We start from the raw sequence: 17114 nt of genomic DNA, 5'->3' as shown, positions 1-17114 counted from the left end.
TCCCCAAAGGCAATGATTGCGGAGATCCATGAGGATCCCGTGGCCCATGATGAAGTCGGCCCCTAGGATCCCCTTTCCTCCCTCCGCTTCCCACTTCGCCAGGATGCACGTCTACTTGATCCGGAGCGTGCCCAGGCAGATTGAGAGCGGCTTGGAGAATGCTCCCGCCTGTTCCTTATCGGTGAACCCCGATAGAATGTATGGAACCCTGCTAGACAGAGGTGAGGTGGCGGGGTTAGCTGCGTGGATCACGGTTCATGATGCTCCCGTATCCAGCAGATAAGTTCCTTTAACCTTCTCTACCTCCGTCTGCACGAGCGGTCTCTTCCATCCGTCATACCGGAGAGCACACAGGTAGACAGGCTGCGTGGGCTCCAGTCATTGTGGGGCGTCAAAGGGGGCCGAGGGAACCACCACACCGGTGGTGGCTGCTATTTTCCCCTGGCTGGTCAGGAGGAGAGATCGTATCGACTCCAAGAGTAGCTCGATCGCAGCGGGAGGGATACCTGGCTCTGCCTTTTGGGCTGGGGCTGTGGAGTTCTTTACTTTATTGTCTTTCCATGGATTTTTACAATCCTTGCACCAGTGGCCGTCCTTCCCGCACCCGTAACAGTTTAACTTAGTCTGGGAGGGACGGTTCCCCTCCTGGTGCCACTCTTTCTTATTCTGGCCCCCAGGTTTAACCTCATGGACTTTGCCCTTGGGTTGGGGCGTCTCGATACCCCTTATATTTTTTAATGCTATCGTGAGCTGGTGGATCACCGTTTCCTCGGTGGTCTGGGGGCTACTGGGGTCAAACCAGGCCGCAGCCTGGGCTCGGATTTGGGGCAGGCAGTTTGTCATTAGACAACGGAGCCAGTGGGTCAATTGGACTTGGTTCAGTAATGTCCGCGCTGGCATTCCCGGGCATGCGCTCCGGTAGACTGGCCACAGCCTGTCTGCGAACGCCTGGGAGCTGTACCGTTTTTTCCACCTGGGCGAACAGACTACCGTCATTGAGTCCCATGACCTCCAACATCTCGTACAATAGCAAAATACTGCGGATGTTGGAAATCCGAAATAACAATAGAAAATGCTGGAAAAACTCAGCAGGTCAGGCAACAGCCGTGGACAGAAATTTGAGTTGACGTTTCAGGTCGACCCCTTCTTCAAAACTGGAAAGAAAAGATAGATCGGAGGCAGGGCTGCGATCGGACAAAAGAATAAAAGAAACAAAAGAAGTAAAAAAGAGACAATAAAAGGTGTTAAAAGCTAGACGAGATGGTAATAGGCTGAGATTGGGTGTAAAGTGTACTGGCAGGGCAAGGGATAGCTGCCAGGTGTGAGAGCGAAACAAAAGGAAAGGGGGGGGGGGGGGGGAAGGAGTGGAAAAATTACAAGAAAAAATGAAATAGGGGCCGAGGTTATGATCTGAAATTGTTGAACTCGATATTGAGTCCGGAAGGCTGCAGAGTGCCTAATCGGAAGATGAGGTGCTGTTCCTCGAGTTTACGTTGAGCTTCCGTGGAACAATACAAGAGGCCAAGGATGGTGAGGCCCGAGTGGGAATGGAACGTTGAATTAAAATGACAGGCGACCGAAAGCTCGGGGTCACCCTTACGGACTGAACGGAGGTGTTCCGCAAAGCGGTCACCCAATCTGCGTTTGGTCTCCCCAATGTAGAGGAGACCGCATCGTGAGCAGCGAACACAGTACACTAGATTGCGAGAAGTACAAGTAAATCACTGTTTCACCTGGAAGGGGTGTTTGGGGCCCTGGCCAGTGGGAAGGGGGGAGGTATAGGGGCAGGTGTTACATCTCCGCTTGCACGGGAAGGTGCCAGGCGAAGGGGAAGGGCTGTTTGGGGTGATAGAGGAGTGGACCAGGGTGTCTCGGAGGGAGCGGTCCCTGCGGAATGCTGAAAGGGGAGGGGAGGGGAAGATAGGTTTGGTGGTGGGATCACTTTGGAGGTAGCGGAAATGCCGGAGGATGTTCCGTTGAATGTAGAGGCTGGTGGGGTGAAAGGTGAGGACAAGGGGAAACCTATCGTGGTTCCGGGAGGGAGGGGCAGGGGTGAGGGCAGAAGTGCGGGAGATCCAACATCTCGTTCCTCAAATCCTCATAATCTTTCTGCCCCTTTTTACATTCATCAGATAAGGTCTGGAGGAGATCACTCCCCAGAGAAAACAGCAGCATCTTAGCTTGCTCTGCGTCATCGCAGTCATTAACGCACGCTGCCTGTTCTATCTCCCTGAAGTGCAGAGAGGGGTCTCCCTTCTCGGTGAGCTTGGGGATGTGACTAACCATGGCCCTGAGCTGTTGGATGCCATGCGGCACCACAAACTGATTTTGGATGGCCCCTGGGTCCTCGTCATCAACGGGCGGGCTGTACCTCCGTTGTCTGAGGGGGTACACCGCTCCTGGTCCCGGCCTATCTAGTGGGGCCTGCTGTGCTTCCCCTACCACTTCATCCTCCACCCCCCCCCCCCCCCCCCTTGCTACCAGAACCCCTGAAAACTCGCAGCTATGGGTGGCGGCCGTGGGACCTCTGATTCCCTAGCCAACTTTGTCCTGGGTGCTGCCTGTGGGACGGTTCTGTTTGGGTTGCCGGTAAAGTCTGACTGGCCCGCCTTCGGGCTGATGAGGCATACCATACCCTTCGCCCTCGATAAGGCCATGCCCAAGCTTTCTATCTCCTCCCTACAGGGCCCGTGATCTGCCTCCTCGAACCCCCGGTCGCAGGCTAACTTGTATGCTGCCTTTACCTCCCTTACTTTCTCCTCCTGCTCTTTTAATTTTTGGGTGAGGTTGCAAATTGTGTCCTGCAGCCTTATCTCGCTGCCCCTCGCCTCTCTGACCTGGTATTCTAAGTGCTCCATCTTGCGCCTAGCGCTGGCTTTAATTTCAACGGTCTGGTATTCCAGACGCTCTACCCTTGCCTGATGTTCCCGTTGCACTTTGTCGGCCCGGGCCTCCAGGCGCTCTACCTTTGCCTGGTGTTCCCTTGCCGTCTGCGCTCTTTCTTGGCTTAACGCCTGAAGTGCCACTAGCATTTTTTCTTCCGCTAAAACCTTATCCTGCATTTCTAGGGCCAGTTTCTTGAGCTTGGCGGCCTGTGCTGCTACAACACTGTCCAGCACTAGGACTTGTTTCTTGTAACACATTAACCAGACTGCCTTTTCAATTGCCCTCTTATGCTGTTTACTCACCGTCCACTGGGCGACGGCGTCTATGGCACGCTCAGCCTTTAACATAGCGCCCACCCATTTCTTGGCGATATTGACCTTTCTGCACACATAAGTGGACAACCTCTCTTCCATTGCGGTTTCGCCCTCCGCATCACTGTCTGTCATATCGCATACTGTCGCCGATGGTCCGGCCGCGGTCGCCATTTCTGTAGGGGGTTTTGGTTTGGGGTTTGTGTCTGGCCAGTCAGTCGCGTCTGAGCTGCTCCAGCCCCGTGCAGTTCGAATCGCTCCCCCTTTGGTTCTGACCACCGGACTTATTTACAAGTAGCGATATAGACAAAACGAGACCAGTGGTTTGGTGCAAAGAAAACCAATGTTTATTAAAAATAGAGAAACAATTACTATACAGAGAAAATCACTATGGATGCAACACAATTACAATTAACGGGGGAGGAGAAATGGACACCGAGGGAAAATGACTAAAATGACACTTTAGCAATTCCCCTTAACTCCCACCCTTTACAACTATCTAGATTGTCTTTTAATGGGCCAGAAAGTTGATGCTCACCAGTCTAGGATGTTGAAACGCCTGCTCCGTGCTCTGTTGCCTGCCGATGTTTTAGGTTTTCACCGCCCCAAAGCAGAGATACCCCAGTAATTCAAACATAACTGCAGGTATCCTACTTCCCTGGACGGGCTCTTCGTCGACGATCCTCTCGCTGGGTTGATGATACGGCAGGGCACCGGAGGCGAGGCGGGAGAGAGAGATGGCCTCCCGAGGGACTAGTTATACCCTTCCCGGTAGCCCTTATCTCCCGCCAGATCAGCTCATTTCTTTTGTCTAATCTGGACATGTTGAAACTCATACAAAAGGTACCGATCTGAGCCCATCGACCTGGATGGCCAGTTAATCGGTTTTAAACGCCTCATCAGTGTTCCCCTTTGTCCGACTGGTTTCGTGATGGGGCCATTCCAGACTGAATGCCCCGTTGATCGTTTGTAAACAGTGATGATGTTCTCTAAACAAAGGCCTGAATGCAGCTGAACTTGTCCCACTACATTTTGAATAGGCCTTGCCTGCTCTTGATTGTTTGTGCAAACAACCTTAATGATTTTTAATCAGAGGCCCGAATGCCACTGGGTTTGCTTCTCGTGCATAAATGCAGAAGGTCTGTCCGCATTCGAGTTTCTGGAAAGTTCCTTCTCACAGTCATCAGAATACAAGCTTGTCAGTCCAAACTGAAACTTACAGGCTTTGGCCATGAGGCTGACCACAGCCATCTTGTTGAGCCCTGGATTCCAAACTCAGTCCAACCAGAGCTTCTTTAATAAACCAAAAGTAAATCCTCGGGGGAGACATGAAATTTGCGAATCCTTTCATTACTTAATCTGTCAGTTCATTTTCCAGAGCAATAGTCCCCGCAGAAAATTCTATTAACCATTACATGATTTGCATTATAATCTATAAATTGTAGCTTTTACAAGTATCTGTACTTTACAGAAAATACATATTGGATTATGCAACTGTTTGATTTTTAAATAAGTGACACAAATAAATGAAATTTAAGAGATAAAGTAAATAATGTAATTGTCAAGAAGAGTTGTCACTGAGTGCAGGAGCTGTTTTTAATTGGTTAGTTGGGGTCTCTTGTCTTTAGTGTGTTCATTGTTGCTGAGGGAATATTTTGGCGTGTTAATAAAAGGAAAGTAGCTGTTTGCAGTTTTAAACTTCCATTTCACTCCATTTGTATTTGTTAAACTGAGGGATGTCACTGCTTTTTTTCCCATTTGGATGCATAGTTTTAGTATCAGGTACTCCCAGATCAGTTATAGCATAGCTTGGTGCAGAGTTAAACTCCTTGTACTCTGGCATATTGTGCCTAAGTTTCTAATATACGACTGTAAACCTTTAGCAGTTCCATATCGGCCTTAAAGCCTCTTGATGAGGATGTTAGTTTATTCTCAGACTGTGAACAATGTTGTAGATGATTATTAGTTGCCCTAAGATAGTGGTGGTAGTCTTTCTTTGTAGCGATTGTTTTTACAACTGACTGGCTTACTAGATCACTCATAAGAACATAAGAAATAGGAGTAGGAGTAGGCCAATCGGCCCCTCGAGCCTGCTCCACCATTCAATAAGATCATGGCTGATCTGATCCTGACCGCCAATCTACTATCACAGAACCATCTCCTGAATCTAACAGAATTAGACACACGAAATAGGAGCAGGATCAGGCTACACGGCCCCTGGGCCCGCTCCGCTACCCACAGGGCCATGACCGATCCGAACCTAGACTCATGTCCAAATTCCTGCCCGCTCCCCATAACCCTTTATTCCCTTTACTTCTAGGAAACTCTCTATTTCTGTTTTAAATTTATGTAATGATGTAGCTTCTACAGCTTTTTGGGGCAGCATATTCCATGGACCTACCACCCTCTGAGTGAAGTAGTTCCTCCTCATTTCAGTTTTGAAAGAGCAGCCCCTTATTCTAAGACTATGCCCCCTAGAGGACATTGAGTCAACCACTCAGTGTGTGATTAGAGTAATGTGTAAGCCAGGCTGGGTATGAGTGGCAGGTCCCTTCCCTGAAGGACATTTGGGTTTTCATGACAACCCAGCAGCTTCCATCATATTTTTTCTGATATGAGCCCACAAATTACCAGATTTATTGCGTTTATTTGCGACTTAACATAGAAACATAGAAGATAGGAGCAGGAGTAGGCCATTCGGCCCCTCGAGCCTGCTCCGCCATTCAATGAGATCATGGCTGATCATCCAAACTCAGTCCCCTGTCCCTGATTTCTCTCCATATCCCTTGATCCCTTTAGCCTTAAGAAATATATCTAACTCCTTCTTGAATATATTTAATAAATTGGCCTCAACTGCCTTCTCTGGTAGAAAATGCCACAGGTTCACCACTCTCTGGGTGAAGAAATTCCTCCTCATCTCTGTCCTAAATGGCTTACCCCTTATCTTTAGACTGTGACCCCTGGTTCTGGACTCCCCCCGCCATCGGGAACATCCTTACTGCATCTAGTCTGTCTAGTCCTGCTAGAATTTTATAAGTTTCAATGAGATCCCCTCTCATTCTTCTAAACTCCAGTGAATATAAGCCCAATCGACCTAATCTCTCCTCATACGTCATTCCTGCCATCCCAGGTATCAGTCTGGTGAATCTTCGCTGCACTCCCTCCATGGCAAGAACATCCTTCCTCAGATAAGGCGACCAAAACTGCACACAATACTCAAGGTGTGGTCTCACCAAGGCCCTGTACAACTGCAGCAAGACACCCTTGCTCCTGTACTCAAACACTCTCGCTACGAAGGTCAACATACCATTTGCCGCCTTAACCGCCTGTTGCACCTGCATGCTTACCTTCAGCGACTGGTGCACAAGGACACCCAGGTCTCGTTGCACTTCCCCTTCTCCCAATCTATTGCCGTTCAGATAACCTGCCTTCCTGTTTTTGCCACCAAAGTGGATAACCTCGCATTTATCCACATTATACTGCATCTGCCCAATCACCCAACCTGTCCAAATCGTACTGGAGTTTCTCGGCATCCTCCTCACAGTGCACACGCCCACCCAGCTTTGTGTCATCTGCAAACTTGGAGATATTACATCTAGTTCCCTCGTCTAGATCATTAATATATATTGTGAATAGCTGGGGTCCTAGGACCGATCCCTGCAGTACCCCACTAGTCACTGCCTGCCACTCGGAAAAAGACCCGTTTATTCCAACTCTTTGCTTCCTGTCTGCCAACCAGTTCTCTATCCTAGTCAGTACCTTGCCCCCAATCCCATGTGCCTTAACTTTACTCACTAATCTCTTATGCGGGACCTTATCGAAAGCCTTCTGAAAGTCCAAATACACCACATCCACTGGTTCTCCCTTATCTATTCTACCAGTTACATCCTCAAAAAATTCCAGTAGATTAGTCAAGCACGATTTACCTTTTGTAAATCCATGTTGACTTTGTCCGATCCTGTCACTGTTTTCCAAGTGCTCTGCTATTACATCTTTTATAATGGACTCTAGCATTTTCCCTACTACCGATTTCAGGCTCACCGGTCTATAATTCCCTGTTTTCTCTCTACCACCTTTTTTGAACAGTGGGATAACATTAGCTACCCTCCAATCCATGGGAACTGTTCCAGAGTCTATAGAATTTTGGAAGATGACCAGCAATGCATCTACTATTTCTAGGGCCACTTCCTTAAGTACCCTAGGATGTAGATTATCAGGCCCTGGGGATTTATCAGCCTTCAATCCCGTCAATTTCCCTAACACCATTTCCCTACAAATACTGATTTCATTCAGTTCCTCCCTCTCATTAGACCCTATGTTCCCTGACATCTCTGGGAGGTTATTTGTGTCCTCCTTTGTGAAGACAGAACCAAAGTATGTATTTAATTGGTCTGCCATTTCTTTGTTCCCCTGATTCTGACTGCAAGGGACCTACGCTTGACTTCACCAATCTTTTTCTCTTCACATATCTATAGAAGCTTTTCCAGCCAGTTTTTATGTTCCCTGCAAGCTTACTCTCATACTCGAGTTTCCCCCTTTTAATTAATCCCTTTGTCCTCCTTTGCTGAATCTTAAACTGCTCCCAATCTTCAGGTTTACTGCTTTTTCTGGCCAATTTATATGTCCTTTCCTTGGATCTTATGCTATCCCTAATTTCCCTTGGTAGCCACGGTTGAGTCACATTTTTTGTTTTATTTTTGTGTCGAACAGGGATGAACAAATTCTGTAGTTTATTCAGGCGATCTTTGAATGTTTGCCATTGCCTATCCACCGTCAACCCTTTGAGTAACATTCTCCAATCAATCCTACCCAACTCGCACCTCATACCATCGTAGTTTCCTTTATTTAAATTCAGGACCCTAGTCTCTGAGTCAACTACTTCACTCTCCATCTTAATGAAGAATTCGATCATATTATGTTCGCTCTGCCCCAAGGGGCCTCGCACAACAAGATTGCTAATTAATCCTTTCTCATTACATAATACCCAGTCTAAGATGGCCTGGTCTCCAGTTGGTTCCTCGACATATTGGTCCAGGAAACCATCCCGTATACACTACAGGAATTCCTCCTCCACAGTATTGTTACTAATTTGGTTAGCCCAATCTATATGTAGATTAAAGTCACCCATGATGACTGCTGTGCCCTTACTGCATGCGTCTCTAATTTCCCGTTTAATGCCATCCCCAACCTCCGCATTAGTGTTTGGGGGTCTGTATACTACCACTCCCACTAACGTTTTCTGCCCCTTGGTATTTCTCAGTTCTACCCATACAGATTCCACATCATCAGAGCTAATATCCTTCCTTACAATTGTGTTAATCCCCTCTTTAACCAGCAATGCTACCCCACCTCCTTTTCCTTTTTGCCTATCTTTCCTGAATATTGAATACCCCTGGATGTTGAGTTCCCAGCCTTGGTCACCCTGAAGCCATGTTTCTGTAATCCCAATCATATCATATCCGTTTACCTCTATTTGCGCAGCTAATTCATCCACCTTATTACGAATGCTCCTCGCATTAAGACACAAAGCCTTCAGGCTTGTTTTGTTAACACTCTTAGACCTTTTAGAATTATTATTTACTGTGGCCATGTTTGATTTAAATCCTTGATTTCTCTGACTGCCACCTTTGCTTTTCTCCTTCCTGATTTTGGCTTCTACCCTTGTTTCCCTTTCCTCTGTCTCCCTGCTCAGGTTCCCAACCCCCTGCCATTTTAGTTTAAACCCTTCCCCAGAGCACTGGCAAACACTCCCGCTAGGACATCAGTCCCGGTCCTGCCCAGGTGCAAACCGTCCAGTTTGTACTAGTCCCACCTCCCCCAGAACCGGTTCCAGTGTCCCAGGAATTTGAATCCCTCCCCCTTGCACCATTCCTCTAGCCACGTATTCATCTGAAATATCCTTCTATTTCTACTCTGACTCGCACGTGGCACGTAGCAATCCTGAGATTACTACCTTTGGGGTCCTATTTTTTAATTTACCTCCTAACTCCCTGTATTCAGCTTTTAGGACCTCATCCCGTTTTTACCTATATCATTGGTACCTATATGCACCACGACAACTGGCTGTTCACCCTCCCCTTCCAAAATGCTCTGCAGCCGCTCTGAGACGTCCTTGACCCTTGCACCAGGGAGGCAACATACCATCCTGGAGTCTCGTTTGCAGCCGCAGAAATGCCTATCTGTTCCCCTTACAATAGAATCCCCTATTACTATAGCTCTACGCCTCTTTTTCCTCCTGTTCTGTGCAGCAGAACCAGCCATGGTGCCAGGAAGTTGGCTGCTGCTGCCTTCCCCCGATAAGCCATCCACCCCAACAATATCCGAAGCGGTATATCTGTTTGAGAGGGGGATGTTCACAGGGGACCCCTGCACTACCTGCCTGCTCCTACTACTGTGCCTGGCGGTCACCCATTCCCTTCCTGCCTGTGCAGCCTTTACCTGCGGTGTGACCAACTCATTAAACGTGCTTTCCACGATGTCCTCAGCATCGCGAATGCTCCAGTATGTATCCATTCGCAGCTCCAGCGCCACAATGCGGTATGCCAGTAGCTGCAGCTGGATACACTTCCCGCACACATGGTCGTCAGGGACACAGGAAGTGTCCCTGATTTACCACATAGTGCAGGAGGAGCATACCACGGCGCCGAGCTGTACTGCCATGACTTACCCTTTAATTAATTCAAATTAAATGAAATCAAATCAATCCCACTAATTACAATATAATTAAATGATATACTCAAGGGCCCTTGTTTACCAGCAGTCCCCACTACACAACAGAGACCTTATAGAAACTATAAACCACAAAATTTAAGTTTGGGAAAAAAGCGAGAGAGAGAAATACTCACCAACCAATCACTTACCTGCTTTCTGGTGACGTCACACTTCGATTACTTTTTACTTCTCTCTCTCCTCTCGCTGGTCCGCCTCTCCCGCTCTCGGAGCTCGGTTTAAATCAGCCTCTCCTCTCGCAGGTCCGCCTCTCCCGCTCTCGGAGCACGGTTTAAATCAGCCTCTCCCGCTTCTCCTCTCGCAGGTCCGCCTCTCCCGCTCTCGGAGCTCGGTTTAAATCAGCCTCTCCCGCCTCTCCTCTCACAGGTCCGCCTCTCCAGCTCTCGGAGCTCGGTTTAAATCAGCCTCTCCCGCCTCTCCTCTCGCAGGTCTTGCCATGATGGGATTTGAACTTGATCTCTGGGTTGCTAGTCCAGTGCTATAACCTGTACTTTATTGTACTATGGAACTGTGGAAACTACAGATTGGGTTGATACTGCACAAGGTCATACCTTTCATGATCAATGAAATGTGAATTTGAAAACAAGATCACAGGATATTATATACATCATTTTTGATAATTTTACAAAATATTTGGAAATATGGTGATCGATCAGCTAATTTGGTACATGAGAGTTTATAGAGTGACTGGCTAAAGACATTGTCACTCTATGTAGAAATAGCCCTTAAAAATCCCTTGCTGGTATTTGGGTTCAATTTAGTCTTAGCTTGATTTGCACTCTAGCTTGATTTGAACTCTAGCTCCACTGTATTAACTCAACTTGTCACGCAGTATTAAAATTCTTGTCAGTTCAAAGTTCATTGACCCTGAATTTGTGGTCGGAGGCTTCCGCAGGTACATGCCTCCGATCCGCAAATAAAATGCCCGCGTACCTGGTGGTCCGGGAGATACGGAGACTCGTGCTCCTGGTCCTCTCCGGGTACCCGCGGGTAGAGACCCGCGTATCCCAGAGGCGCAGGCGGTTCGCAAGCGCCCCTGGGATCACGTGGGCCAGCCCAACCAATGACAGAAGGGAATAGAATCTCCATTCATGCTTATGGGGATTCAGTATGTACGGAAACTCCATAAGTATGAGTGGGAATACCCCAAAAAATACCTCTACACTTCAAATAAATAAAAAAATCAGATATTTAAAATTAATTAAAATGTCATTTAATTAAATATTTAAAACAAAAATATAATTTTTTTGAAGAATAAATTTACATGTTTTAAAGGGGCTAAAAATAAACTTGCCTTATTTCACAGGTTTTTAAATGTATAAATTATTGATAATTTTATTTTTCTGTTTTTTGAAACTCTTACGCTGGTAAAAGCAAGCCTTATGCCTGCTTTTACCAGGCGTAAGAATTTCACAGGCATTCGCTGAGCAGAAGCGCTCCGCTCGCGGATGCCCTTTTCCCGGGGATGCGGACGACCTGTGACAGATCGCAAGTTCCGGGTTTTAACGCATGTGCTGTGCATGCCTAAACCCAGAATTTGCGCGGCCCTTACAGGCGTGTGCGCACCTCATACGCACCCGTGAGGGCCACAAACTACAGTTTTGGAATTCCCAGATATGGACCCAAAGTGCTTCTGTGAAATAGTTTGTGATGAGTGTTATTAGATATAAGTACATACAATCATAGACCTACATACTGCTTAATGTTCAGTAAATTCTATGGTGCTGTTGTCAACAGAGTAGTTAAGTTAACTGCTGACTGTAACCAGCAGTGATTGGGGTAATGTAACTTGATAGTAAGATCGGTATTATAATTATATCACACAATTTTAGTAAACTATTATAAAAATAGAGATCAAAATATACAAATAAATTTCACATAAAAGATGTAGTTCTGGTTTGCTACTTTTTATTTCCTCCAAAGATCTGCAATAATAGCTAATTATCTCTATACCTCAATTGGGTGCACTATGATCTGATGAGCCAGTAAAGTGGAGTGACAATTACCCTATGAACTCATATTTGGCTGATATAAATGGAAATAGCATCTTGATCACCAATTAAATATTTCCTAACAGTCACATCATGTAAAAATCTCATATTTTATGAAATATATATCCTTTGATCTTGTTTTCAAATTCACATTTCATTGATACTGAAAGGTATGATCTTCAAACAAAAAACTGAGATGTTATTCTCCATTGAGTGAGAGATGATCTTAATGGTAACTGGAACACTTTTCATCCTTGCTCCATCTATACAGCCGGAATGACCTACCTTAATCCCTGATTTAGAAGATCATTTCCTATCACACCAGTGTCGTGTTTGCACTTCCTGCATCATCTACTGGTCTCTCTGAGGTGAACAGTTTAATGCTGTGGTCTTGTATCCACTAGGAACTGGTTTGACACTATCCAAAATCTCCAGATAATTCATATTTGAGATCTTACATTTATTTCCATGTTACCTGTGAACTACATTCTGCAGTGTTTTGTATAAATGTGACAATGTTTTCTGGTGTATTAATGAAATCAGAAATAAAATGAATTTAACCAAATTGCCAGGATTTAATAGTCAGAATAACTGGTTCCATTTCTGACTTTGGTACATTATAATCCAACATACTTGTCTGTTGTATTTTTCCTTTCTGGTCTCATCCTTGTACTATTTTTAATCAGACCATTTTTTAGTTAGGTAAATATTCTTTTTTGAGAACTCTTCGTCCATCTGCGTAATAGTTTACTAGTGAAAGGAAGAATATATTAATCATGTTTATCAATGTTTATTCTCTTCAGAGCTCTGTTGTTGGAGACAACACATTAACACATGTTTTGTTTGCTTTGCAGTATAAAAGCTGGGTGCCTCCTCTCTCACATTCCTTATCAGCTCTATACCAAGCAGTCAAGCGCCCAAAAAGGATTAAATTTCACTGTGAGCAAACCTGAAGAACCTACACCAGGCCCGAGCAATATTTATAAACTTAATAGAAATGTGTAAGTAATTCAGTGACATCAGTATTTTAAATCCTGATTTAATATTTTCCTCCTTAACCTGAAAATCTCTCTTTGGCCTGTTTCACATTAAGGCTGAAGATATCTTAGTGTTTATATTAGCTCAGAGTTGAGGACAAGCTGAAAGTTGATGATGTTGATTAGTAGTTTTTCAGAAGGATACCAGCTGATTTTAGGAAGGGGTTTCAGTTGCACATCTGAGAAATGAAAAACTAGGTTGTAGTTTGCTGCACTAAATCAGTTATTTCATGCCTTGTACATCCAGAGCTGGAAATTCAATCTACTGATTCCATTGAAATGGTTGGCTCAGTTATATCAAACTGAGTCTCAAGTGTGTGAACTGCAAGTATTTTTGTCTCGTAATAAAAGTGATAGAAGCAGAAGTATTTAGAAGTAGTTCTCTACTCCCACCCGCTCCATGGCTGCTGTGTGATCCAAATATGTTTCAACCTGACACTTGTCTTGTTTATTTTATATTTATTCTTGGGAGATGCTGGCAAGACCACATTTATTTCCCAACCCTAGTTACCCTGGGAAGGTGATGACCCTTCTCCTTGCACTACTGCAGCTCTTCTGGTGATGGTGCTCCCACAGTGCTGTTAGGTAGGGAATTCGAGGATATTGACCCAGCAGTAATGGAGGAATGGTGATATATGTCTAAGTCATGAAGGTGGGGAGCTTGGAGGTGATGGTGTTCCCATGACATGTCTGCTCTTGTCTTTCTTGTAGAGGTCATAGGGGAGAGAAGTGCTGTCAAAGTAACTTAGTGAGTTGCTACATGCATCCTGTAGATCGTACATACTGCAGACATATAGTGCACTGGTGGTAGAGGGGGTGGATATCGAGTCCAGAGGCACCAATCAAGCAAACTGCTGTGTCCTGGATAGTGTCAAGATTCTTGAACTGTTATTTCTGCACCCATCCAAGTACGAGTATTTAATCACACTCCTGATGAGCCTTGTAGATGGTGAATAGGCTTTGAAGGGTCATGAGGTGAGCCAGTCACCACAGTGTACCCAGCCACTGTCCTACTCTTGTAGCCGTGGTGTTGATGTGGCTGGTCTAATTAAGCTTCTGGTCTACAGTGACCCCCCAAGATGTCGATGGTGGGGAACTCGGCAATGGTAGTGCCATTGAAGGTCAAAAGGTGTTGGATGGGCTTTCTCTTATCTGGCACTTAAGTGGCGCCAATGATACCTGCCACTTGTCAGCCAATGCTAGGCTGGCAATAGCTGCATCATTATCTGAGGGGTTGTGAATGGAGCTGAACACTGGAATCATCAGCGAACAGCCCTACTTCTGACTTTATGGTGAAGGGATGGTCATTGACAAAGCAGCTTGTTTGGGTTGAAGACACTTCCTTGAGGAACTACTGCAGTGATGTCCGCCTCCAACAACCATAACTATTTTCCTTTGTGTCAGGTTTGACTCCAGCCATTGAAGGGTTTTCCCTTTGCCCCAATGACCTCAGTTTTGCTCTGGCTCTTTGATACCATACTCGGTTGAATGTTACTTTGATGTCAAGGAAAACTACTCTGCCACTTCTGACATTCAGCTCTTGGATCCATGGCAGACTGGTCAGAAAAGTAAAAGCCCATGGGGTCCAAAATTGGCTCAGTGGCAGGAAGCAAAGGGTAATGGTCGGCAGGTGTTTTTGTGACTGGGAGGCTGTTTCTAGTGGGGTTCCACAGGGCTCAGTACTCGGTCCCTTACTTTTTGTGGTATATATCAATGATTTAGACTTCAATATATGGGGCATGATTGAGAAGTTTGCAGATGATACGAAAATTGGCCGTGTGGTTGTTAGTGAGGAAGAAAGCTGAAGACTGCAGGAAGATATCAATGGTATGGTCTGATCAGGTGGGCAGAAAAGTGGCAAATGGAATTCAATCCGGAGAAGTATAAGGTAATGCATTTGGGGAGGGCTAACAAGGCAAGGGAATACACAATAAATGGTAGGATGCTGAGAAGTGTAGAGGAACACAGGGACCTTGGAATGCATGTCCACAGATCCCTGAAGGTAGCAGGATAAGTAGATAAGGTGGTTAAGAAGACATACGGGATACTTTCCTTTATTAGCCGAGGCATAGAATATAGAGCAGGAAGATTGTGATTGAAATGCACAAAACATTAGTTAGACCACAGCTAGAGTACTGCGTACAGTTCTGGTCACCATATTACAGGAATGATGTGATTGCACTAGAGAGGGTACAGCAGAGATTTACGAGGATGCTGCCAGGACTGGAGAATTTTAGCTATGAGGAAAGATTGGATAGGCTGGGGTTGTTTTCTATGGAACAGAGGAGGCTGAGGGGAGACTTAATTCAGGCGTATAAAATTCTGAGGGGCCTAGATAGTGTGGTTGTTAGTGGGGACTAAAAGACGACAAGTCCCCTGGACCAGATGGCCTGCATCCCAGGGTCTTAAAAAAAATAAAAAATAAAAGTGGCTGCAGAGATAGTGGATGCATTGGTTGCAATATAGCAAATTTCCCTGGACTCTGAAGAGGTCCCAGCGGATTGGAAAACCGCAAATGTAACACCCCTATTTAAAAAAGGAGGGAGACAGAAAGCAGGAAACTATAGAAACATAGAAGATAGGAGCAGGAGTAGGCCATTCGGCCCCTTGAGCCTGCTCCGCCATTTAATGAGATCATGGCTGATCATCCAAATTCAGTACCCTGTTCCTGCCTTCTCTCCATATCCCTTGATCCCTTTAGCCTTAATAAATATATCCAACTCCTTCTTGAATATATTTAATGAATTGGCCTCTACTGCCGCCTTTTGGTAGAGAATTCCACAGGTTCACCACTCTCTGGGTGAAGAAATTCCTCCTCATCTCTGTCCTAAATGGCTTACCCCTTATCTTTAGACTGTGACCCCTGGTTCTGGACTCCCCTGCCATCGGGAACATCCTTCCTGCATCTAGTCTGTCTAGTCCTGTTAGAATTTTATAAGTTTCAATGAGATCCCCTCTCATTCTTCTAAACTCCAGCGAGTACAAGCCCAATCGACCCAATCTCTCCTCGTACGTCATTCCTGCCATCCCAGGTATCGGCCTGGTGAATTTTCGCTGCACTCCTATAGACCAGTTAGCCTAACATCTGTCATCTGGAAAATGCTGGAGTCCTTCATTAAGGAAGCAGTAGCAGGGCATTTGGAAAATCATAATGTAGTCAAGCAGAGTCAGCATGGTTTTATGAAAGGGAAATCGTGTTTAACAAATTTGCTGGAGTTTTTTGAGGATGTAACGAGCAGGGTGGACAAAGGTGAACCAGCAGATGTGGTGTATTTAGATTTCCAGAAGGCATTCAATAAGGTGCCACATAAAAGGTTGCTGCATAAGAAAAGAGCTCACAGAAGTGGGGGTAATATATTAGCATGGATAGAGAATTGGCTAACTAACAGAAAGCAGAGAGTCGGGATAAATGGGTCATTTTCTGGTTGGCAAACAGTAACTAGTGGGGTGCCACAGGGATCGGTGCTGGGGCCCCAACTATTTACAATCTATATTAATAACTTGGATGAAGGGATCGAGTGTAATGTAGCCAAGTTTGCGGATGATACAAAGATGGGTAGGAAAGCAAGTTGTGCAGAGGACTCAAAGAATCTGCAAAGGGATATAGACAAGCTAAGTGAGTGGGCAAACATTTGGCAGATGGAATATAATGTGGGAAAGTGCAAGGTTATATACTTTGACAGGAAAAATAGAAAAGCAAATTATTATTTAAACGGAGAGAGATTACAAAATGTTGCAGTTCAGAGGGACCTGGGGGTCCTTGTGCATGAAACACAAAGTTAGCATGCAGGTACAGCAAGTAATCAAAAAGGCAAATGGAATGTTGGCCTTTATTTCAAGGGGGTTGGAGTATAAAAGCAGGGAACTCCTGCTACAACTGTACAGGGTATTGGTGAGACCAGACCTTGAGTACTGCGTACAGTTTTGGTCTCCTTATTTAAGGAAGGATATACTTGCATTGGAGGCAGTTCACAGACGATTCATTAGGTTAATTCCAGAGATGAGGGGGTTGACTTATGAGGAAAGGTTGAGCAGGCTGGGCCTATACTCATTGGAATTTAGAAGAATGAGAGGTAATCTTATCGAAACATATAAGATACTGAGGGGGCTCGACAAGGTGGATGCAGAGAGGATGTTTCCCCTCGTGGGAAAATCTAGAA

The 17114-nt window shown here is 45.5% G+C and overlaps 1 protein-coding gene across 6 annotated transcripts in view; it reads left to right on the top strand.

Annotated features, from left to right (window-relative positions):
- rev1 (REV1 DNA directed polymerase) overlaps positions 1–17114 on the top strand; it is a 151409-nt gene that overhangs the window by 40493 nt on the left and 93802 nt on the right. For 5 of the 6 annotated variants that reach the window (XR_015079734.1, XR_015079735.1, XR_015079733.1 and 2 more), the window contains exon 5: positions 12772–12918. Coding sequence is in view for 3 of the 6 variants with exons in the window: in XM_085998919.1 (XP_085855045.1) it covers positions 12772–12918 (147 nt within the window). In the remaining 3 variants the exon portion in view is untranslated. Of the gene's footprint in view, positions 1–12771; positions 12919–17114 lie in introns of those variants that run through there. The other variant, XM_085998920.1, reaches the window with a different exon arrangement.

This window comes from Somniosus microcephalus, chromosome 10, assembly GCF_052327205.1.
Source record: "Somniosus microcephalus isolate GS21.2 chromosome 10, FLI_Smic_1.0, whole genome shotgun sequence".
NCBI classification, from domain to species: Eukaryota; Metazoa; Chordata; class Chondrichthyes; order Squaliformes; family Somniosidae; genus Somniosus; species Somniosus microcephalus.
This window is presented reverse-complemented; position numbering and strand designations above follow the sequence as displayed.